Source organism: Prionailurus viverrinus, chromosome B3 (assembly GCF_022837055.1).
Source record: "Prionailurus viverrinus isolate Anna chromosome B3, UM_Priviv_1.0, whole genome shotgun sequence".
In the NCBI taxonomy this organism is placed as follows: Eukaryota; Metazoa; Chordata; class Mammalia; order Carnivora; family Felidae; genus Prionailurus; species Prionailurus viverrinus.
Window position 1 is genome coordinate 48,312,470 of NC_062566.1, and position 25,359 is coordinate 48,337,828.

General features: G+C 41.7%; 1 protein-coding gene across 11 annotated transcripts in view; it reads right to left on the reverse strand.

The window, feature by feature from the left end:
- The window catches only part of GLDN (gliomedin), a 104,500-nt gene that overhangs the window by 56,140 nt on the left and 23,001 nt on the right, over positions 1-25,359 (reverse strand). For 6 of the 11 annotated variants that reach the window (XM_047864372.1, XM_047864367.1, XM_047864370.1 and 3 more), the window contains 2 exons: positions 21,298-21,459; positions 10,923-11,015 (listed from right to left, as the gene is read on the reverse strand). The exons of 1 other annotated variant lie outside the window; for it this stretch is intronic. In XM_047864372.1, coding sequence (XP_047720328.1) covers positions 10,923-11,015 — 93 coding nt within the window. In that variant the 5' untranslated portion in view covers positions 21,298-21,459. Of the gene's footprint in view, positions 1-4,837; positions 4,909-5,012; positions 5,376-10,922; positions 11,062-21,297; positions 21,460-25,196; positions 25,217-25,359 lie in introns of those variants that run through there. 4 more of the 11 variants (XM_047864373.1, XM_047864375.1, XM_047864366.1 and 1 more) reach the window with 4 other exon arrangements.

Here is a 25,359-nt window from a genome sequence, read left to right on the forward strand (position 1 = left end):
CCATTTTTGTTTAAAACCACTCATGATTATAAGAAGAGACTGCTCAGAACTAAGCTCGGTAGTCCCAGCACGGCCCTTAACAATGTGAGTGTTGTTTGGCCAACGCACTCAGCCAGTTAAAAATATTTTTTTGGAATTTTTGTCAATATTTCAAAGCCAAGAGATTTCAAATAAAGAGTCAGATTTTTAAACTTCTCTTAAAAAAAAAATCAACAATCTTGTTCTTGTACAGCAACAATCATTGAGAGCCTCCCTTTGGACACAGTGCATGAACTTCAGGCTGGCAAAGTCTCTGCCACACCCTATTGTCCCCCAGTCTGGGGTCAGCGGCCGTGTAGCCTTGTGGTTATGGCCTTTTTACTCACAATTAGAGTAACACAATAATACGGTTCAAATGTCAAAATAATACACAAAGCTAAACAGTAAAAGTCTCATTCCTATTTTATCCCCACTCTCCCTTAGTACTTTTGTTAGTATCTTCACTTATTTTTCTGCTTCTTCCTTATACAAGGTAATACAATATATATTTTTCTCTGCCTTGATTTCTTCACTTAAAATATATCCCAAGGACTATTCCAATAATGGCACATAGAGAATTTCCTCATTCTCGTTTTACAGCTACCTATTCCAGTGGGTGCATAGGTTAGTTTATTTAACTAGTTCCGTACTGATAGGCACAGGTTGTTAATAAAAATATTTTGCTTTTACAAATATTCCACACTGCATATGTGCATATATCATTTCATAGAATATTAATATATCCTGAATACATAAAAAAAAATATATTTTTATATATTCAGGATAAATTCCCACAAGTGATATTTCTGGGTCACAGGGTAAATGTATTTGTAATGTTTTTAGGTATTGCCAAATTTCCTTCCATATGGGTTATACTAATTTGCAGTCCAAACAGCAATGCAAAAGCATGTCTATTTCTCTTTAGCTTCCCCAAGAGAATGTGTGGTCAGACGTTTGTAGTTTTGTCATTCTGACAGGTGAAAATTATGTTTCAGGACAGGTGTAATTTGCATTTTTAAGCTTAGACATCTTTTCTTACATGTTTACTTAGAAACATTTGTATTTCTTTTTCTGAGAACTGTGTTCCATTTTCCTATTGGATTCCTATGTTTGCTGATTTTCCTATTAAATTCTTGTGGTTTTTTTTCCTTATTAACTTATAGGAGTGCTATATATATTCAGAAGATTAGCCTTATATCTACGGTATGAGCTGCAATTTTTTTTCCAGTTTGTCACTTATCTTTTACGTTTGTTTATGGGGTGCATGTGCTTGTTTTTGTTGTTGTGTGTGCTTTTTAAATGCAGTTATATTTGTTTACTATTTGCTTCTGGCTTTCTAGTTGTTTAAAAGAAAGATTTTCTCCATTCCAACATTAAAAATGAATTTACCCTTCTTTTCCTCTAGTAGTTTTAGAGTTTCATTTTTTAAAAATGTAAATATTCAACCATTTAGAGCTTCTTAGGGTGTTCATTGTGAGAAATAAAACCCTTTTCCTACTGGGGGCATGACCCTAGATTTTGGACAGGATGATGAAGCTTCCAGAACACCAGTAAGTGTAAGACCTAGAGAATGGGATGAGAGAGCAGCCGATGGGGAAAGTGAGATGGGGGGCAGTGTGAAGTGGGGCGGGGACTAAACAGAGGCCGCATTTCCTGCATGAGTTCCTGGCAGATGGGTTCCCAATGCTGGTCTAGCTCAGTGGTACCCAGGCCCTTATGACTTTTCTCCAAAGTACCCAGTTGTTTTTAAGGATTTAATGTGTTTGGCTGTACCAAACTAACTGTTCTTAAGTAATGATTAGTTATGTTGCCCTTCCAACAACCAGTTTCTGGGCAGAATGTGCTAAGCAGGATTACCATGCTGAGCTGATATATACTCTCAGCCAAAAGCACAGAATTTGAAGTGCCAGTTAGCTTGAGGAGGCTCATCTTGGATAAATGAGCCTTTTTGAAATGCTGACATTAATCTGCCTACCACTTATTTTTTTGTACCTAGATCTCTAAGGACATGGAACCTCAGTGGAGTGGGGTGGCAGGGCGGAGGGGAACCTCTGATCTCATCCTCATTCAAAACCTCCTGGTGCTGTATAAAAGGGTGGGGGAAGGTATAGATTTCAACCATAACATGTGTGCACAGTGACCTCCATGACGTATAAACAGTTCCCTTAGCAACTTAACTTTTAATAGTTTTTAATGTTTATTTTTGAGAGAGAGAGACAGAGCACGAGCAGGTGAAGGGCAGAGAGAGAAGGAGACACAGATTCCTAAGCAGGCTCCAGGGCTTTGAGCTGTCAGTACAGAGCCTGACATGGGGCTTGAACTTATGAACCGTGAGATCATGACCTGAGCTGAAGTCAGACGCTTACCAACTGAGCCACCCAGGTGCCTTTCGTAGCAACTTTTCTACTAGAGGTGCTTGTGAAAGTGCTTTTTAAAACACCGTTTCCTCACGTGAATAATTCTCTGTTCTGAGAAAGGCAGAGAGCAAAAATGAGAAAAATTTGCAAAGATGAATGATAAGAATATTGCTAGAATAAAGTAAAGGGCTTTCGGCAATAAAATTGGTTCCTCTGCTTGAAGCAGAGACTTCAAAAGAGACCTGGTGGAAGTGAGATGCTTAATGCTGCTCACTGTCATCAGGAAGGTATGCCAATGTCCGGGCACCCCAGGCTGCACCTCTAACAATTAATTCAGAATCTCTGGTCGTGGGATCCAGGCATCAGTCATGCTTAAAGCTCCCTATGTGATTTCAATGTGCAACCATCACTCTAGAACCGTGCTATTCAAAGTGTGGTCCTCAAACCAGCAGCTTTGATATCAGCAGAAGCTTATGAGAAGTGCAGAATCTCAAGCCTGAAACTATACCTTCTCAGTCAGAATCTGCATTTGAAAAAGATCATCAGGATATTCATGTGCATATTAAAGTAGAGGAGTGGTGTGGGCATCTGAGTGGCTCTTGATTTCAGCTCAGGTCTTGATCTCAAGGTCTGGTAGTGAGATGGAGCCCTGGCCCCTGGGCTCAATGCTGAGAGCACACAGCCTGCTTGTGATTCTCTCTCTCCCTCTTTCTCTGCCCCTCTCCTGCTCACTTATTTGTGCATGTACAAGCATTCTCTCTCTCTCTCTCTCTCTCTCTCTCTCTCTCTCTCTCTCAAAATAAATAAGTAAACACTAAAAAAATAAATAAATAAAGTAGAGAAGCAGTGATCTAAAGCAGCTTTCTCAAAGTGGCCCCTGGATCCCTGTATCAAACTCACAAGGGGGTGGGAAGGTGGGGGAATGGGAATCAGAGGACTTCTTAAGGAAGACAATTCTGGGGATGATCATTTTATAAGTATGAGGGTGGGACCCTGGAATCTGCATTTTCGTGTGCTTCCAGGTTGACCCCTAGACTACTGCTTGAGAACTACTCCCAACCAGAAAGTCAGCAATATGACAGTTGCTTCCTCCTGACCTGCATGGAAATTCCCTCAATGACTCTATAAGGTCAAAGCATACCCATTACATGTGGTGGACGAGTTGGTGATAATCTATGAATGCTTCTCAGCCTGACAAATGTGATGTTTCTGCCCTCTGACCTATAACAGAGAAGGTGGTAGTAGTTAAATCTGGCTTTCAGGCTAACATAGAAATGGATCTCTCCATCCCATTGGGTTAGTGACTGAACAGGCTGCAATACAGAAGCTTCTAGATTAAAAATATAAAATGTTGATGCTCAGATGCATCCTTCTTGAAGGGTTTCAAAAAACCCTCAAAATACATGGTAGGGAACCAAGGGAAAGAGTAAATTCCCCAAAGTGTGTCTATGTCTTCTTCATTTTAGAGAGGTCTTTTAAAAAATTTGCTTGGACTCAGATAGTTAAATGATGACATAGGTTTAAAAAAAGAAGAAGACGAAGAAGAAGCCAGGAATGGAAAAATTTGGTCTCTCTCAAAAGATGTATTGCAGTGTGTAATACTTCCACATTGCAGTGTGTAGTTGCAAAAGCATGTCTGCTCATATAAGATATTTAAAAGTTTCTATGATAACAGAAGCTTTAAGTGAGTTTATCTTCAAGTACCTAGGATTCTGAAGTATGGCTCACTCTTGGGACGACAGAACTGAAATCTTTGTAATTATAAAATGAAACAAGACTCCTGTGGTTGTAAAGGATAATGAAATGGAATGGGGAACTGCAATGTGATCTGAATGTAATTGTTAGATAATTATTGAGTTGAAAACAGCAAAAGCAAAAAAACTTGAAACTGGAAAAAAAAAGATTTTTGAGGCTTTGCTTTAAGTCCTTTTTTTTTTTTTTTTAAGAGCAGAGTTTCTTAAATCTTCTTGGAGGAGTGCAAATCGAATGAAAAGCTAATGAAATTAATCTAATGCACTCTCCCTAGATGCACGGCCCCTTGAGTGCACACTGGTAATTTCTGGAGTTCCATAGACCCGCTGGAGCCCACATTAGAACCTCAGCTTTCACGGTGAATTTTAAGCAAATTTCTCTATATCAATCTTCCCATTTGGAATCGCTTTACCTAAGAGTAACTTTTTATGCATCAAGGTCCAGGTGATTGATAAAATTAGAGTGGACTGTGTTCGCTTCAACCGATCTCGTGAGGATGGTCCGAGGCCAGGTGAAAAGCCAGACCACTAGATGAAGCCAGGGAAAGAATCCTTTTATTGAAGAAGCCTGCGCCCTCAGAAATGTCTTCCCCGTGCTGTGAAAAGTTTTGTTCGAAGTAAGGAAGGAAAGTAGGCTCTTAAAAACACTGCCTGCGCCCCTCATTTATCTGCCGACTCACAGAAGGATGAGGAACAGATGAGGAAACTGACCTCAGAGGCCTAAGGTGCTGGCCCAGGTGACATTCCCAGCCGTGCTCAAGCCCAGGGCCCTCTCTAGGCTCCTCGCCCTCCATCCAGGGGAGCACAGGACCTCTGGGCCTCTCTCCCCGCGCTGCCCGCCGCCCACCCCGGCGGAGGCGCCACTGGGAGCCAAGCCCCCGCCTACCGGCACCATGGAGTAGGTCATCATCATCAGCATGTCGTGGCTCTCTGCGCGGATGTGCGGCGCGGGCTCCCCGCCGTGGCTGCGCTTATTGCGCGCGGCGCTTGCGGGGTCCGGGGGAGGAGCCGGCGCCTTGCGCCGCGCGCGACTCAACTCGGCCAGGAAGGAGCGCAGGGCGCTGTCCTCGCGCTGCTCCCGGCCCTGCTGAGCCTCCAGCGCCCGCACCGCCGCGCTCAGCCCGCGCCACTGGCACAGCGCGAACACCGTGCCAGCGGCATTGAGCGCCGAGAGCAGCGCCACCGCCGCCAGAGCGCCCCGCAGCCCCCAGCCGGCGTCCCCGCGACCTCGCTCCGCGCCCCTGGCCATGCTCTGCGCGCCTCGGGCCGGGCAGGAATCGCCGAGGCCCGCCGGGCGGCCTTTATATGCCTCGGGCAAGCCGTGGGCTGGTGGCAGCGCCGCCGCCGCTGTGAGTCACGCTGCCCTTTGCTCAGGCTGGCGGGGCGGGTTGGGGACAGTAGTGGTGGCGCCTGAGCAGCCCGGAGGGACAGGCGGGTGAGAGAGGGAGAGGAGCTAGTGGAGACTGCAGGCTGGCAGAAAAAGGGTGGGCAGGACTCATGCTCCTGGTGCCTGGCCAAGAAAACCAGCAAACCCAGGTCTCCCTCCTTTTCTCACTGCCCTGCCCGTGGGCACTGCTGCGGCCCAGGCGGGCAGAGCGAAGGTCAGACTGAGGAGGAGGACAGGAATTCTTAAGGCTGGAGAAGTCACTGGATTCCACCCCCTTCCCCCCCCCTCCCCCAACTGACCTCTCTGGAGAAAAGGATCAGCATGCCCAGAAGCCAAGGCATGTGCCCATTGTCCCTAGGTTTGCTGCTGGGCAGCAAACCCAGGCTACCCATCATGTGGCCACTGAAGACCCCAGGAGATCTTTCCAAGGAAAGGGATGGATAGAAACAGGGAGACAGTTGGTACTGGAGGATTAAAAAAGCCACCCATCAGAACCAGAAAAGCCCTGCCTGCCTGAGATGAAGGAGCCTTCTGTGAAGGGAGACTTCTTGGATATGACAGGCCAAGAACTGCCGTGAGACCCATACCCAGGAGGCAGCAGGGTGATGAGAAAAAAACTCAAGAATGGACATCAGGAGACCTGGTTCTAACTCCATTCTGCTACTGCTCAGCTGAGGGGCTTTGAGCATGCCCCAAGACCACTCTGCAATTGATTTTGAGGGGCTTTCTGGCTGAAGAGTTGGGCTCTGGCCAGAGCCTTTCTGGACCTTACTCAGCCTGCCTTGATTGAGGGGGCAGTTGCCTCATGCCTCCTAGTTACCCCTTCACAGTACCCTCCCTTTCCTGTCAGCTCAGTTGCCCGATGTACCTCAAGGTACAAGTGATAGAGGATGTATCACTATCCTCCAAATAGAGTCACTTCTCAGTCTCCTCAGAGGACCTCTTCACTCCCTTTCTCAGCTTTCCCCAGAATGGCTCTGCTTCCCTGGACAAATTTGCCTCCTGGAGGCCTTGGTGGTGTTGGAAGACCCCAATCAAAAGCCAGGATTGCTGTTTCCACAGCCCATTATTTCAGGGGAGGAGGTGGCCCCCTACCATTGAGCCAGCTAGAGCACTCAAGGTTCTGTGTCAAGCTCTGGATTGAACTGGGACATTGACCAACTTGCATATTCTAAGGAGGGCATCCAGGATGAGGAGGAATTAGGAAAGCATGAGGTTCCAAGTGGTTCATGAAAGACCTCAACTATGGGGGCATGATATCCAGGAGGGGATGGAGGTGATACAGACTAATTTGTCCAGTTTCTCCCAACTCTAGCATACTGTATTTGAAGAATGTCACGTATCCTTATCTCATCCAGGCTTAGGATGCCAACTGTCAGGCTTAAGACCAATGGAGAGAAGCCACAGAGAGACAGAGCTCAGAGTCGGGCCTAGTAAGATCTTCATTTAAATAAATGGTCCATTTCCAGACATCTCATTTCTTCTTTCCTTTTTTCTTCTTCCCTTCCCTTCCCTTCCCTTCCCTTCCCTTCCCTTCCCTTCCCTTCCCTTCCCTTCCCTTCCCTTCCCTTCCCTTCTGAGTGTGTGCAGGCAGGGAAAGGCACAAAGGAAGAGAGAGAGAAAAAAAATCTTAAGCAGTCTCTATACTTAGCACAGAGCCAGATATGGGGCTTGATCCCACAATCCTGGGATCATGACCTGAGCTGAAATCAAGAGTCAGACACTCAACCAACTGAGCCACCAGGCACCCCAGTAAGATCTTCATTTAATTCACTAAAAATTTACTGAGCACCTACTGTGTGTCAGGCATAGTGATGGGTATTAGAGGTATAGAAATGAACAAGGCAAGCAGCTTGCAGTGAGTCCCATGGAGCCTCCTGAGCTTCTCTTTATCCTAACATTCATTATAGTTAGTTACTATTGCCTGACCATCTGTTGTCAATGCCCATCATCAATAACAGTATACAGCTCCTGAGATTAGGGGCCACATATTGTTTGACCTTATCTCCCCCAACACCTAGCACAGTCCTTGGCTTGAAATGGCCATTCATTAATTACCTGTTGAATGAGTGAACGAGCAAATGAATAAAAGGCTGTAGAGTGATCACATGTCTGTGTAAAACGATGTATGCCTAGTGGTGGTAGAGCTTAAGCACAAACCTCTGCTTGTGCCACTGAATTAGACCTACCTTCCTTGGAATGCTGTCTGTCCAGTGGTAGGGAGAGTGACTGTAGTCTGATACACATGCCCCCAAACCCTCTGGTTCAGAGACCATAGTCAGTAGAAGGAATGTAGTTCTGGTTCCATTTGGGACCAGCCAGGCTTTATCAGGCAACCTCAGGCCAAGATGCTACCCTTCTTGGGATGTAGGACTCAAAAAGTTTGTGACATGGACTTTAGGCTGGCTGGCTGGAGTATCTGAGATAATGCACTCAGAGAGAGCAAAGAGTGATAGACAGCAAAGGAAAGGAAAGAGGAGATTCCTCTTCCACCCAACTGTTCTTCCAGTCTTCTCCACGTCTGTGTAGGAATATAATATTTTATAAGAAAGAAGAAGGGTGCGTCAAGTCTTTACAGCATACAATGCAGGTGTCCTCATTCACCACTCCTCCCAAGATGACTGTATCCAAGCAGCTGGCTTCACTCTGTACTCCTTCCCCTTTCTTCTCTGTCATCTCTCTACATCCTCACTCCACGACAGCTCCATGCATTGACCTTCCTCCTTCTGTCTCTTATCTCAGTGAGCATTGTGCCTGGTTAAGGCCTGGTTCAGAACCATGTTCCTCATCAAGCCTTGCCTTCCATGCCAACCTCAATTCTCCCTCTCCCTGAACTCTACAAGCCCCAGGAACTCAGAGCCTATGAGCATGGGCTTTGGAATCAGATAGAACTAAGTTTGAAACTCTTTAAAAATTTTTTCTTAATGTTTGTTTATTTTTGAGAGAGAGAGAGAGAGAGAGAGAGAGAGAGAGAGAGAGAGAATGAGCAGGGGAGGGGCAGAGAGAGAGGGACACACAGAATCCAAAGCAGGCTCCAGACTCTGAGCCATCAGCACAGAACCCGATGAGGGGCTCAAACTCTTGGACCATGAGATCATGACCTGAGCCAAAGTCAGACGCTCAACTGACTGAGCCACCCAAGTGCCCCTTGGAACTGCTTTTTAAATTTACAGCCTTGGGTATGTTACTCAGCTTTTCAAAGGAGAGTGTAATCATATCTATCTCATAGCTAGCTCAGTGGTCATTAGTGCTATTGGCTGTGGGCTGTCTGAACTTTGCTAACACTTATGCTGTACCTTGTGTTGTTGACCAACATTATAGTTCTTCCAAATCTTACTTCTTTTGTTGGGTTATAATATCCTTAAGAAAGGGACACCTTTTCACTATGACACAATAGGGCTTATGCCAAGTAGGAATATTTGATAAATAATTTGATTAGCTAATTACAGTTTTTCTGATGCTTTTTGAGGAATAAAACTTTTCAATTCATGATAAACTTGGCTTCTTTTCTGAACACAGTAGCCTTGAGATTATTTAGGGCCTTTCCATCTCTAGCTTCCTAAGCCTCCTATGGCTCCTTGAGGGGCAGATACATCTATGTAGACTGTCCTACCTAGTATTTCTCAGGATGGGCTGGTAGTTTTAGTAATAAGTAATTCTAAAAAAAAAGAGTTAGCTATTAATCTGGCCTATTTTGTTGACATAGGGGTTCAAGATATAGTGAGGACACAGGGAGATATCTGACTTTCCTTTTCTGGAGACCAAAGAGGCCAAGAACATTGTGTGCTATCTTTACAATGAGAAGTACCTTTTCCATTAGAAGGCAGATGCTTTCATTTTCAAAGGTTAAATAGAATGGTCCTTAAAAAATGATTCCAGCTAGTAAACTTTAGGGCCCTGGAGAAAAATACCCAATTCAAGAATATACTCCAACTTTAATTCCACAGCATTTCCTCCTGTAAAATGAATAATTTTCACTTACTCTAAGGCCTGGAAGTTGGGTATTTTGATCCTCTGTGATGAGGTTGGCAGGTATGCTGTGACTGCTGATGGTGCTGTGCTGCCTTCCCATCCCCATCCTGCCCTCTGGCCAGGGGTTAGGGAGAAAACCTCCATAATAGTTGCTACCAAACACATCTTCCACCCAACCATGTCTGGTTTTTAACTCTCCATTTCTACATTTTAACTGCACGAAACTTCAAGCCTCCCAACCAAAAACAAACAAACAAACAACTCCAGAAATTTCTTTGTTCATTCACTCATTCATTTATTCAACAAATTGGGTGCTTCCTATCTGCCAGGAATTGTGCTAGGAGCTAAGAATAGGATGGAGAGCAAAACCAGACATCAGTCCTGCCTTCCTGAAGCCTGTGGTCTAAGTGGGGAGATGGAATTAGCCAAGTAATTTGCATGAGGATATAATTCTAAATGAGATAAAGAGATAGATGTCCTAAAGAAAGGAGTGTGATTCTGTGAGATCATATCACTGAGGAACCTATCCTAGATGTAGGGTGTGGGGTCACCTCGTTAACTAGGTGTTGGTGTGGGTGGGAGAGTCATAGGCAGAGGGGATAGCATGTGTGAGATCCTATGACAGGAGGCAACATGGTTTATTTGAGGAACCACAAGAAGGCCAATGTGGCTGTAGCATAAAGAACATGAGGGGCAAGGAGGAAAAGGGAATGAAATAAGGCTGGAGACTAAGTTAGGGGCCAGACTCTGGGTGGGACCATGTAGGACTGAGGTTTTTATTGTAAGAACAATGGGAAGTTAGTTAGAGGTTTTAAGTGTGTGCAGGGGGTGGAGGGTTGGGTTGACAGATGACATATTTTCATTTTCAAGGATTACCTTTTATTGCCAGGATTTGCAGTGGCTTCTGTCACTACAGAAACTATCTCTGACCTCTACCAGGCTAAATCTCAACCTTCAAACCCATCTTTCCAAATGAAATAAGAAGACAATGAATTCTAGAAAATGCTATTTTTCTCTTTCATTGCACATTTAAAGATAGTTGAAACATAGAACCATGACTAACATTTAGGTGATTTGGCTAATCTTGATACTAGCTGGGGTTATTTTATGATACCCAACAGATATTTGCATTTTTTGAGAAGTCAGCCTTTGGTACTTCAAGGTGAGATCATCAAATCAGGTCATCTCTAGCACTGGGAATAAGAATACAAGATATTGCTTCCCTTATGAAATCCTGTTCTAAGTTAGGCAAGTAACAACAGATTTCCACCTATCATAAGTACAGTATCTGAGTCACCCAATCATTGTTAGACATGGATCTGCCTGAGGTTGTACAGCAGGGCTCTTTCAAATTGTCCCTCTACCCTTCCTGTATTTTCCTTATTTTCTTGGTTTTCAATATACATGCCCCTCCCCACCCCACCCATTCTGCCTTACTGGTACATCATAGCTGATTATTCTAGGTTGGGTTCTCTGGAACAGATGCTGAGATGGAATCCGGTGTGCAAGATGTTTATTAGGGATCAGCATCTGTGAAGGAAAGAGAGGAAGTAGGATTGGGTAGAGGATGAAGTCCAACTCAGTGCAGTCTTGCAAAGCCTCAGCCAACTGCATGGGGAGCTCTGAATCCAGTGTTGCCCAACACAGTGTCACTTGTCAGGCCAGAATAGGCTTAGATTTCACCCCAATCTCACCCAGTCACAGGGCAGATGTTGGCTGCCCCAGGAAGGGTGTGACCTTGGGCCAGGTGATTCTCAAAGCTGAGGCACACCCTGACCTCACTCCCTGCAGCTGGACAGCAAGTCCTTTCTTGAAAGGAGAAGTGGGGTGCATCTCCATGTCTACCACATCAGCCACCTGATGTGTATGGTGTAAGAATCCTGATTAGTGTCAAAGACAGGTCTGCAAGTCTAATAGTAGTGAACTTTAAATTGTAATCCTATCAGACAGTGGAGAGAAGCCTTCTTTTTCACCCAGAGTTATGGCCTTTCAGTAAATAAAAAAGCAATTGTTTTCAGAGACAGAATGAACTTACAAAGAAAACCTCTACCAGTAGCTTCGAAATAGCTAAATCTATGGAAATAATACTGCAAAGCCCCACTTAAGAAACTTGAACCACTGTTTTTGAAAGGACAAAATAAAGCTTTACACAGTGTAGGGCACTTCAGTTTTCAAAGTACTTTCTCATGTCATTTGAGCCCTATAATAAGCTTGTGAAGTGAGCAGGGGAGATCTTATAACCATTTCACAGATGAGAAAGTGAGGCTCACTAAGTTTAAGTGACTTGCTTAAGATCACACTGTTGAAACCACACCAGCATTCATCCACACTCTCTTCATTGAAAGTGGGAACCTTCTTGACCCAAATCTAGGGCCAGTCAGGAATGCTCAAGATGATGGACAGGAAGTGGAAAAACAGGGCAGGGAAAGGATTCAAACTGATGAAATGGAAAAGGGCTTAGAGCAGCTTGGCTCCAAGACTTAAAAACAAAGGCGGGGCAAGCACTGATTGCTAGAATATGTAAACTACGCAAGAGAGAGAAAGCCAGTCCCTAGCCTAGCATTTTATGGAGGGTTCAGGGAGAGCAATGATGTCAGAACGATTTCCTGGAGACCAGGTAGGGGAACTGTCATCCCTACATCTCAGAGATGAATATGGAACCTGAACAAAAGGTGAATTTGGGGATTGAGAGACCAAAGCTTTTCTTCCTTGAGGTCAGAAGCCAGAATGACAAGCACGATTAGATGTGCCTCACCTCTCCAAAGTCTAAGTGAAAGAGACTAAAAGGGATTCCTGAAATGCCAAGTCTGGAGAGATGGCACTCCATCAGCAGAACCAGGGGACTGGAGGACTGTCCCCAGCCAGGGGGAATGCAGGTCAGACTACAGACTCTGAACTGAGATGACTTCTTTTTTAAGCGATGTGCATAACTGTGAGATATTAGGCTATATCTCTCCTACTCTTTACTTCCTCTCTCCCTCCCCACTCCTCCCCTCCCTTCCCCTCTCCTTCACCCACCCTTCCCTCCCTTCCTTCCTTCTTTCCTTCCCTTCTTTCTTCTTTCATTTTAAAGTCTGACCAAATTATTAGGAATGAATTATTCTCACATATCATTTTGCCCTGTTTCTTTTTTAAAAAATTTATGTTATTGTGGTAAGAACACTTACACAAGATCTCCTCTCTTAGCAAATTTTTAGTTGTATGATACAGTATTGTTGCATATAGGTACAATGTTGTATGGCAGATCTCTAAAACTTACTCATCTTGCTTAAATAAAACATTATGTCCTTTCATTAGTGACTTCCCATTTCCTCCTTACCTCACTCTCCAACAACTATTAATTCCAGTCTTTGATTCTATGAATTTGAAGGTTTTAGATACCTCATATTAGTAAAATCATGTGGTATTTGCTTTCTATGATGGGCTTACTTAGCATAATGTCTTCAAGGCTCATCCATGTTGTCTCATATTGCAGAATTTCTTTTTTAAGGATAAGTAATATTCCAGGTATGTATATGCCACATTTTATTTTCCCATCTGTCAATGGATATTTAAGTTGTTTCCACATCTTGGCTATTGTGAATAGTGCTGCAATGAACGCTGGAATGCAGGTATCTCTTCAAGATCCTGATTTCAATTCTTTTGCATAAATACCCAGAGTGGGATTGCTGGATCATGTGATAGTTCTATTTTTAATTTTTTGAGGAAACTCTATACTGTTTTCCATAGCAGCTGCACCATCTGACAGTTCCACCGACAGTGTCCAATTTCTCTATGACACTTGTCTTTTGTTTTGTTTTGGTAATAGCCATTCTGATAGGTGTGAGGGTAATATCTCATTTTGGTTTGCCTTTCCCTGATGATTAGTGATGTTGAGCATTTTTTTATATGCCTATTGGCCATTTGTGTGGCTTCTTTGGGGGAAATATCTACTCAAGTACTTTTAATTGGGTTATTAGGATTTTTGTTTGTTTTTGCAACTGAGTTATATGGGTTCTTTATATATTTTGGAGGCCAACCCTTTATCAGATATATGGTTTGAAAATATTTTTTCCCATCTCATATGTTGCCTTTTCAGTCTGTTGTTGTTTTTTGTTTTTTTTTTCCTGTGAGGAAGCTTTTTAGTTTGATGTAGTCCCACTTGTCTATTTTTGCTTTTGCTGCCTGCTTTTGTGTCAGATCATGAAATTATTACCAAGACCACTGTCATGAAGCGTTTTCACTATTTCTTCTAGGAGTTCTACAGTTTCAGGTCTTAAATTTAAGTCTTTAATCCATTTTGAGTTGATTTTTGTGTATGGTGTAAGATAAGAATCCAGTTTCATTCCTCTGTATATTTACATCCAGTTTTCTCAACACTGTTTGTTGAAGAGATTATTCTTTTCCCATTGCATATTCTTGTCACACTTGTTAATTACATATGCATGGATTTATTTCTGTGTTCTCTATTTTGTTCCATTTGTCTATACGTCTTTCCTTATGCCACTACTATGCTGTTTTGATTATTTGATTATTTTGATCTGGAGACAATCATGTGATTTTTATCCTTTATTCTGTTAACATGAGGTATCTCATTAATTGAATTTTATATGTTAAAACATCCTTGTATCCCAGGGATAAATTCCACTTGGCTTTGGTGTATGATCCTTTTAATGTGCTGCTGGATTCAATTTGTAAGTGTTTCACTGAACATTTTTGCATCTTTATTCATCAGGGATATTGCCCTACAATTTTATTTTTTCATATATGGTGTCTTTGCTTTTGGTATCAGGGTTATGCTGCCCATAAAATGAGTGTGAAAGTGTTCCTTTCTTTTCAATCTTTTCTAAAAGTTTGAGGATTGGCATTAATTCTTTAAATGTTTTGTAGAATTCACCAGTGAAGCCATCTGGTCCTGGGCTTTTGTTTATTAGGAGGTTTTTAATTACTGATTCAACCTGAATGCTAATTATAGGTCTGTTTAGATTTTCTATATCTTTATGATTCAGTCTTGGTAGGTTGTATGTTTCTAGGAATTTATCCATTTCTTCTAGGTTATTCAATTTGTTGTTGCATGATTGTTCATAGTAGCCTGTTATGATCCTCTTTTATTTCTGTGGCATCAGAGGTAATGTCTCCTCTTTCATTACTGATTTTATTTATTTTAGCCTTCTTTTTTCCTTAGTTTATCTAAGGATTATTCAATTTCGTTTATCTTTGGTTCTTGAAAGAACCATTTCTTGGTTTCATTTTGTTGTTGTTATTGTTGTTTTTGTTTTGATGTGGGGGGGCAGAGGGATAAGGAGAGACAGAACCCCAAGCAGGCTCCACGCCAAGCACAGACCCCAACATGGGACTGAACCCACAACTGTGAGATCATGATGTGAGTCCAAATCAAGAGTTGGAGTGTAACCAACTGAGCCAGCCAGGCACCCCAGTTTTTGTTTTTGATTTAATATAATTTAATTTTTTAACCTATTTAATTTGAGAGAGACAGAGACAGTGTGAGTGAGGGAGGGATACAGAGAGAGAGAGAGGGAGAAAGAGAGAGAGAGAGAGAGAGAGAGAGAGAGAGAGAGAGAGAGAATCCCAAGCAGGCTCTGCATTGTCAGCACAGAGCCTGATCCAGGGCTCAGACCCATGAAACTGTGAGACCACGACATGAGCCAAAACCAAAAATCAGATGCTTAACTGAATCAGCCACCCAGGAGAACCTGTTTTGTTTTTGTTTTTTAAATTAATTTCTTATTCTCTGTTTCATTGATTTTTGCGCCAATCTTTGTTATTTCCTTGCTAATTTTTGGCTGAGTTTGTTCTTTTTCTAGCTCCTTGAGGTGTAAAGTTAGGTTGTTTGAGATCTTTATTCTCTCTATCCCTTCTTCTTTTTACTCTCAACAAATTTCCCTTTTAGTACTGCTTTTGCTACATATCATAAATCTTGGTGAGTCATAGGTTTGTTGTTGTTGTTGTTGTTGGTTTGACCTGATGTATTTTCTAATTTCCTTTTGATTTCTTCTTTGAACCAATTTTTGTTCAAGAATATGTTGCTTAGGGGTGTCTGAGTAGTGTTCAACTTTGAAGCACTTTGGAGGATCCAACTTAGCTCAGATCATGATCTCCTAGTTCACGGGTTTGGGCTCCACATCAGGTTCTCTTCTGACAGTTCAGATCCTGGAGGCTGCTTCAGCTCCTGTGTCTCCCTCTCTCTCTGCCCCTCACCTGCTCACACTCTGCCCCCTCTCTCAAAAAGAATAAATAAACATTAACAAAAGAGTATGTTATTTAATTTCCACGTATCTGTGAATTTCACAGATTCCTTTTGGTATTGATTTCTAGATTCATTTCATAAAAGATACTTGGTATGATTTCAGTCTTCTTAAACTTGTTAAGCCTGGTTTTGTAACCTAACATGTGATTTATCCTGGAGAAAATTCCATGTGTACTTGAGAAGAATGTATGTTCTCCTGCTGTTGGTTAGATATGCCTCTTAGCTTCATTGGTCCACAGTGTTGTTCAAATCCTGTGTTTCCTTATTGGTCTTCTGTCTGAATGTTCTATTCATTATTAAAAGTGAAGTATTGAAGTCTCCTGCTATTATTGTATTGCTGTCTATTTCTCCCTACAGTTCTGTCAATGTTTGCCTTATATACTGAAGTGTTCTAATATTGGGTGCAATTATATATTTATAATTGTCATATCTTCCTAGTAAATTGACCCTTTTATCCTCATATAATGCTCTTCTTTGTTTCTTCTAATAGTTTTTGACTCAAAGTTTATTTTGTGTGGTATATCTATAGCCACCTCTGTTCTCTCTTGGTTACCATATGTATGGACTCTCTTTTCCCATCTCTTCACTTTCAGCCTATGTATGTACTTAAATTTAAGTTGAGTTTCTTATAGATAGCATATTGTTGGGTCTTTTTTTCTTATCTATCCAGCCACTTTATGTCTTTTGATTGGGGAGTTTAATCCATTCACATTTAAATTACTTGTAGGCAAGGATTTAATATTGCCATTTTGTTTTCTGTTAGTCTTGTAATTCTTTTTGTGTCTTTCCCTCTCTTGCTGTCTTATTTTCTATTTTGTTGATTTTTTGGTATTGATATTTAAAAAAAAAATTTTTTTTAACGTTTATTTACTTTTGAGAGAGAGACAGAGAGACAGAGGTGTGAGCAGGGGAGGGGCAGAGAGAGGGAGACACAATCTGAAGCAGGCTCCAGGCGCTGAGCTGTCAGCACAGACTCTGACATCGGGCTCAAACTCATACGCTGCAAGATCATGACCTGAGCTGAAGTTGGATGCCTAACAGACTGAGCCACCCAGGCACCCCATAGTATTGATATTTTTAAAATTCTTTTCTTTTTCTTTTGTGTAATTTCTATAGATATTTTTGGTGTTGGTGGTTACTTTGGGCTTACGTAAAATATCTCATAATTATAACAATCTATTTTAAGCTCATAAAAACAGTCTATTTTAAGTTGTTCAATCACATATAAAAACTTTACGCTATAACTTCTCTCTTCACATTCTTTTTTTTAATTTTAATTTTAATTTTATTTTTTTTTTTTTACTTTATAAAACTCAATTTTTATTTGAACACCCATGTTTCCCACAGAGGTAGTAGGAAACTTAAACTCAGTCCTATTCATAATTTTCTATCTCCTTGTGGGGCTCTGAGAGTGCCCTGGAATTCAGGAGTTGGACCTCTCCAATCTTCAAGCACCTCTTCACATTCTTTGTTGTTGTCACAATTATATCTATTCATACTATTTCTCTTTTAATGAATTGTTAGTTATAGTTAATACTTTTGTCTTTTTTTTTAAATTTTTTTTTTCAACGTTTATTTATTTTTTTGGGGACAGAGAGAGACAGAGCATGAACGGGGGAGGGGCAGAGAGAGAGAGGGAGACACAGAATCGGAAACAGGCTCCAGGCTCTGAGCCATCAGCCCAGAGCCTGACGCGGGGCTCGAACTCCCGGACCGCGAGATCGTGATCTGGCTGAAGTCGGACGCTTAACCGACTGTGCCACCCAGGCGCCCCACTTTTGTCTTTTTTATACTAGGATTAAAACTAATTTACCTACTACCATTACAGTAACACAGTATTCTGTATTTGCGTATATATTAACCTTTACTAACACATTTTATACTTTCTTATGCTATTGTGCTGATGTCTGGTGCCTTTTCATTTCAACTTGAAGAACTTCCTTTAGTATTTCTTGTAAGGAGGTCTAATGGTGATGAACTCCCTTTACCTTTTGTCTGAAAGTCTTTATCTCAGCTTCATTTTGCAGGATAGTTTTGTTGGGTACAGTATTCTTGGTTGCTAGTTTTTTTCCCTTGAGTACTTAAAATTTATCATACCACTTCTTTCTAACCTGCAAGGTTTCTGCTAAGAAATAACTGATAGTCTTATGACTATCTTATGAATATGATAGTCTTGGAATTTTGACAATTTGATTATAATGTGTCTCAGTGTGATTTTTTTTTTTTTTTTGCTTCTTCTTTTTTGATCTTTTTTGGGCTTCTTGGACTTGGATATCCATTTCCTTACCCAGATCTGGGGAGAAATGTTCAGCTGTTATTTCTTTGAATAAGCTTCTTGGTCCTTTGTCTCTTTTCTCCTTCTGGAATTCCCCCAATGTGTATGTCAGCTTGTTTGGTGATGTCTCATAAGTCCCTTAAGCTTTCTACACTCTTTAATTCTTCCCCCCCACCCCCCTTTTCTCTTCTGACTGAATTATTTCCTATGACTTCTCTTAAGATTCACTGACCCTTTCTTCTATTTGATCTAGTCTGTTTTTGAACCAGCTCTAGTGAATTTTTAAGTTTAGCTATTGTGTTCTTCAGCTCCATAATTTCTATTTGTCCTTTTTTATATTTTCTATTTCTTTATTGAAATTATCACTTTATTCATATTCTCCTGGCCTCAGTGTGCATTTTTATGACAAGTTATTTTGAATTCTCTGTCGGGCATAGCATATAACTCTATTTCATTAGGATTGTTTTGTGAAGATTTATTGTGTTCCTTTGTGACATCTTTGCCTGATCCTTCACTTTCCTTGATGCTGGGTTGGTCTGCAGTAGACAAAACAGCCACCTCTCCCAGACTGGCTGTGTACAGGAGAAGACCCACACCAATCAGCCTTGCCAGAGATTCTAGGGACCTCCCAATCTTTTGTGCTAATCTAACCTACTTTCTATGTTCTTTGCAGCTCCTAGATGTCTAGAGTATGCTGGGTCCTATCAGTGCATTGGAACAAGTGAGATTGAAGCCATCAAAGCCAAGCTTGGGACCATCTGTCCAATTTTTCCTTCCTCAGGGAGAATCTTGGAACTGTCTATCTATCTATTTATCTATCGATCTATCTATCTATCTCTGCTTGTTCTGTGCTGAACCAGGAAGGTATACTATGGTGACTGTCAACCCAAATCTCTGTAGCTGTTCTCACTAGCCCCCAGGCAGTCAGATTATGTCAGGTCATATCAGCACTCCAAGACAGGCAAGTTAGAACCAGTCCTTTGGGAAGCTCCCAGAAAAGTTGTGGTGTTGGAAGCCTGAACCAGCTCTTTCCCTTGCCAGGGAGAAGCAGGCAGCTATGGTTTAGCTTGCTTTCTCTTTGCTGAGCAGAGGGGGAGATGCCATGGGATTTCCCAGTCCAAGTCATTGTCTCTGTTCCCCTTCTGAGTGGCTAGACTGTGTTGGGCTCATAAGAGCCCCAAGACTGGCAAGACAGAAGCCAATTCTCTGGGGAGCCCTTTTTGGAAAAGTTGGACCATGGGATGAATAAACTAACTCTTTCCCTCCCTGTGAAAACCTAAGACCTAGGGAGTCTCTTCCTGATCATAAGGTACTGTGCTGAGGGTAGGAATTCTGGCAAAAATTATGTTCTGAATTTCCCTCCTGGCTACAGTGATCCTGGCTTCATGTTTGCCTGGGGTGCAAAACCTTTCAATTAGTTTCTGAACTTCTCACAAAAGGAACTTGGCTGTGAATTGTTGCTGAATAAATGTGTTTGTGGATAAAGAAGGTCTTCCCACTCTGCCATCTTGCTCATGTCACTCTGGGATATGTTCTTGAATGGAATGTGTGTTGTTTTCTTAAAGCTGTGAATATAAGCACATAGTCTTCAAACTTCCCCTTCTTCTGTGATCAGAAGAAGACCCCAGTATCTGGGCACCAGTAGGTATCCTGGCAAAGAGACCCAGCTGGATGTCTTTGAGGGAGAGGGATTGTACAGGTTCCCTGTGCTCTACCTCCATTCCCAAGACTGGGCAATATAAGAAAACTGGGAAATGAGAGTCTTCCTCCTGGGGCCATGGCTGGGGTAAAACTACCCACCACTTGTGGGTCTGCCCCTCTTAAAGCACCCCAGTGATTGGCATTGATCCCAGAGAGCAGAAAACATTACTATGATACCTAAGGAGCTCAGCAATACTCTTAGAAAAGAGGCTTGCATACAACCAAGCCACTAGAGAACAATAACTTTAAAAATAATAATAACATTAGGATGTAAAGATTTCAGTAGAGCACCAAAAAAAAAAAAAAAAACTTTCTGAAGCCAAAAGACAAGATCTGCAAATTAAGTGGATAGAAAAGAGAGAGATAATACTTAAGTAGTAGAAAATAAATTTCCCAAGCTAAAAAAAGACCCAAGTCTGCTGATTGGAAGATTTTGGCAAATTCTGGGCAAGACAAATGAGCCATAGCTTGGTAAATGCCTGAAGTCTAAGGATAAAAAGAAAATCTTACAATTTTCCAGAAAGAAAGTACAAGTTACTTACAGAGGAAGAAGGATCATGGGGGCATCGACTTTCTCTTTTGTAACACTTGAAGCAGAGAAGATTGAGGTGAATCACGTGAAGATTACTAAGGAAAAAAATAGTTCATACCAAAAATCCTGTAGCAAGACATTGTTCCCCTGTCAGAGTTAAAGAAATACATTTGAGGATATGCAAAGATTCAAAGGATGTGTCACCCACATCTTCCATCAGTAAAAAAGATATTAATAAAAGATCTAACCAAATAATAAATGAATCGGTTTAAAGGCTTCAAGATGGAGGGAGGATAAAAAGGAAACAAACTGTGATGAGCAAGAATCCTTACAATATATAACTAGTTACACTCATATGGATAATAATAGACTATTTGGGGATGTGTAATAGAAGCACTCAAAATAGAAAAGACATATTTGAAGGGAAATGTTAATAATAGCCTGGAACTAAAAGTACTAAAGAAGAAAGAGGGGAAGGAAAACTTTACCACAGGTCTCATTTTGGTGTGAGAGTGGGAAGTGAAAGCATTCTAAAGGATTCATCCTTCAGAGGAAAAAGAACAGCGTTTTGGGGGGGAAACAGTTGGACTCTTATCTTCATATAATGGAAGATATCCATTTTGTCACCCTATGTAGAGATCCCAGATTAACAAGGAAAATAAAAGAATTGAATAGCAACTCTAACTAATTAATACAAAGGGAGTGGGGGGTGAAATAAGTAATAAACAAAATAGAAGAAACAAGTCACTGAGGACTTGTTTGCTAAATACAGTGCATACTTTTCAGTGTGAAGGTCAATCTTACTTGACCTCTCTGCAACCTTTGGTGGTCTTCACCACTCCCTCCTTCTTGCCATTCCTTCCCATCCTGGCTTCGTTGACATTATTTTCTCCTATGTTCTCTCCTATTTTTTTGACCATTCCTTCTTAGGCTCCTTCAACTGTTCTTTAATCTCTATTCACCTTGATTGCTAGTGTTCTCCAGGGTTTTCCCCTACTTCCTCTGTACAGACTCTCCCTTGGTGATTTAACCTACTTCCAAAGCTATTGACCATCACCTAACATAGATGACTTCCAAAATTTCTCGGCAGACAGGGCCTCTCTTCTGAGTGCTAGACCCACAGGGCCAACTACCAGTGGTGTGGTTCCATTTGGAGACCCACAGGGACCTCAAACTCGGCACATCCAAACTTTCCCCAAGTCTCCTGTTCTTGTATTCCCTAAAAACAAAACAAAACAAAAACCTTTATGAAGTCAGTGGAAGAAAGTACCATATCACTTAATTTTTTTAATGTATATTTACTTTGAGAGAAATAGAAGCAAAGAGAGAAGAAGAGAGAGAATCCCAAGCAGACTCTGCTGTCAGCATAGAGCCCAATGCAGGACTCGAACCCACAAACCATGAGCTCATGACCTGAGCCAAAGTCAGATGCTTAACCATCTGAGTCACCTAGACACTCCACATCAATTTACTTTTTATTGCTTTATTAGTTATAGCAAGATTTTTTCATGTTTTGTCGATCAGTTGTGTGTGTGTGTGTGTGTGTGTGTGTGTGTGTGCAAATCTTTGCTTGATATTCTTTATACCCCTTCCTTCCTCTCTGACTTGTGCCTTAACTTGGGTCCTGATAAACACCTCAATCAAATTACTGCAACACTTTCCTGAGTGTTCCTCCTGCTCCTGGTCTGCTAGTTTTTGCAACCAGACTAAATTCTTCAGTTTGAGTGATATATTTATTAGACAACTCTGACTGTGCCACTCTCCTGCTTAAAATATTTCAATGGCTTCCTGTTGCCTTTGGAATGAAAACCAGGCACGCTAGCATGGCCCACACAGCGTCTCCATGATCCAACTCCTGCCTTCTCTTTCTAGCCTAGTTCTTGCCACTCCACACTTCTACCTTATACCCTTTCTTCTAGCTTCTGGGAGACGCCTCTCCTCTGTTTCATGCTATTACAGTACTCATCTCTGCCTTTTGTGCCCTTTCCCCCTTCTCCCTCTGGTTAACTTTCATTCATTCTTCAAAACCCACCTCTCGTGTTCCCTCTGGTGAGCCTTCCTCACTCCTGACCCCACCTCTCTGGAAGGGTTAGCTGCCCCAACTAGGAGCCCCCACTGCAATTGTGTTCACACATCCTGGTGGTACAGCCCATTGTTTTATAATTGCCTTTTCATCTGTCTGTCTTCTTGCCAGTCTGTGAGCTCCTTGAGTATAGGTCTACATCTTCCTCATCATTATAGTCTCAGAACTTAAAGCAAACCTAGCATACAGTAAACATTCAATACATTTTTGAATGATTGAAGTTGTGATAAAATGAAGCACTCTTGCTATACTTTCTTTCTGAGACTCCTTTCCTGACCATAGAATTCATTCATTTATTTAGAAGGGGGAGTAATCAAAGTAATCGAAATGCCTCCATCCCCTCTGCTCAGTGAGAGAGGGTGCCTCCTTGAGAAACTTTCTCCACCCAGGGTAGTGTTTGAAGAAGGTTCCCTATATCTGCTTACTTTGTAAAATTTCCATCTTTGGGCCCTGTTACACTTCTTTGGGAGCACTGTTAATACCATGTCTTCCCCTAAAAGCCCTCCCTCCCTGTTTCATAAAAGGACCCAAGCCTGAATGTCCAAGCAGACACTGGACAGATTCCAGTCAGCTCTAAAGGGTGCCTTGTTGGAGTCCTCTCCCCTTTCGGTTTGCCATTGCTTGATTCATGCTGAGTTTCAGGTGGGGTCCTATGAGCTGCAGCTGGGGCCTCCTGATATAGTGTTTCAGACTGTTTTATGGTGGACCCTCCTGGAGTGGGAGACCAGAGGGCAGAAGGAAGTACAAGGCAAGGACATTGCTCAGACTTGAACAGGAATGTATTAGTCAGAACTCTTCAGAGAAACAGAAGTACCCCATTCTATTGGCTGTATACAGATATATATATATATATATATATATATATATATATATATATGATGTATATATAGACAGGTTTTATATGCACTTATATATGTAAATTATATATTATATATAAATATTGTATATATTATAAAGAATTATATATACTACATAATATATATGCTATTTATGTTATACATAATATATGTATATATATATAGTTTATATATATACTATAAGGAATTGGGTTAAGGTGATTATGGAGGCTGACAAGATGTGCAGCATGAGTTGGCAAGGTGGAGACTCAGGAGATCTGACGATGTGGTTCCAGTGAAGTAGCTAGTAGTCTTGAGACTCAGAAAGAGCCAGTGTTTCAGTTTGAGTCCTAAGGCAGGAAAAAGTTGATGTCCCAGTCTAAGGCAATCAGGCAGGAGGAATTCTCTCTTACTCTAGGGAGAGTTAGCCTTTTTGTTCTACTCAGGCCTTCAACTAATTGGATGAGAACCACCCACATTGGAAGGGGCAATTTGCCTTACTCAGTCTATGAATTTAAATGCTAATCCCATCCCAAAACACACTCACAGAAACACTCAGAATGTTTGACCAAATATCTGGGCACCCCATGGCACACAAGCTGGCACATAAAATTAACCATTTCAGAAGGCAATAGAGTGAGAAGGTGGTCCATACCTCGAGCTGTTGGAAGAAACAGATCACCTACACACACACAAACACATGTGTGCACACACACGCATGCACACACACACCTGCCCTGTAACTAGGCTTCCCAGAAAGGGTAGTTTGACTTCCTAATAGGTAATTTTGGGAATTTATGGAGGCATTTGTCACTATCACAATTTGTCACAATGATGGGAGTGGGAGTGCCACTGGATGGGGGTGTCAGATGTTCTGCCATGGTCGGGATACTCTATACCGCAAGGTACTGTCAACATGACTTTCAAATGTCCCACTAGATGTTTATGTCCATGAAAACCCTGTTCGTAATTATCTGGGTCTAGCATGCAACTCCATCTTACGTATAAACATGAAGGATTTTTTTTTTCAGTTTTAACATAAACTGAATTTCTCTAGGAATGCAAAATTGAATGAAGGTGATACATTTTGTTCAGGACTTTACTGAGAATTGTTCCTAACAATGCCAATCACAGTATTTGAGTCTACACATAGGTGCAGACATCTAACTACTCATTAGGTCTTCCACTGTAGCTGTGTACACATTTTTCCAGGTATTTAAATACTTAATATTTTAGTATAAAATTGCTTTTCTTGCTCTTTGATTATAACACAGTGAGTACTTATTTATAATTTTTTTGAAATTATGGATTTTGAAGGGGAAATTCTGTATGTAGGCAGATTACATTATTTATGGTTTTCATTCGAGCATAACAAAGGGAGAGTTATAAATTATTTGTTATAAAAAGAGGCATTTGGGTCTAATGTGGCTGAGAGCCACTATTCTAAGTGAACCATTGCCTCCGAAGAAATGCTCATCTATCTGTCATGCCCAAGCCTGGCTCCAACAGGTCTCATGCTGTGAGGTGGCTAGGTAGGTCCCCAATAATTTATCTTCCATTTTGGGAAACTTCAGAAATTCACAAGTCCCAGGGCACTTGGCTGTCTCAGTCAGTGGAGCATGTGACTCTTGATGTCAGGGTTGTGAGTTTGAACCCCACCTTGGGTGTAGAGATTAGTTTAAAAAATCTTTAAAAAAATTAACAAGTCTCTAAGTAACTGGCTAATACACCTACTCATCAGTGTCACTGAGATATTTCTTTGTTCAATCACAGGCTGGCAAGATCAAGAGGGATTTGTGTCTATTTCCTTCTAAGGACTTACAGATTCTGCCTCCTCCATGAAAGCTGCCTGGATCAAGTGTACCTTGAGGAAGCTCTCTCTCCCCTTCTCTGCTCTGCCTACACTTGCTCCACCTTAAATTCTTTTTAATGAGATCATTTCTTATCTCCTCAAATGGATTATAAATTCCTTGAGAAGAGAAATTGATGTCCCACCTCCCAAGGCGCTCATTAAGAATGTTGAATGAATGGGGGCACCTGGATGGCTCGGTTGAGTGTCCAACTTTGGCTCAGGTCATGATCTCATGGTCCATGAGTTTGAGCCCCGCGTAGGGCTCTGTGCTGACATCTCAGAGCCTAGCTCAGAGCCTGGAGTCTGCTTCAGATTCTGTGTCTCCCTCTCTCTCTGCCCCTCCCACAC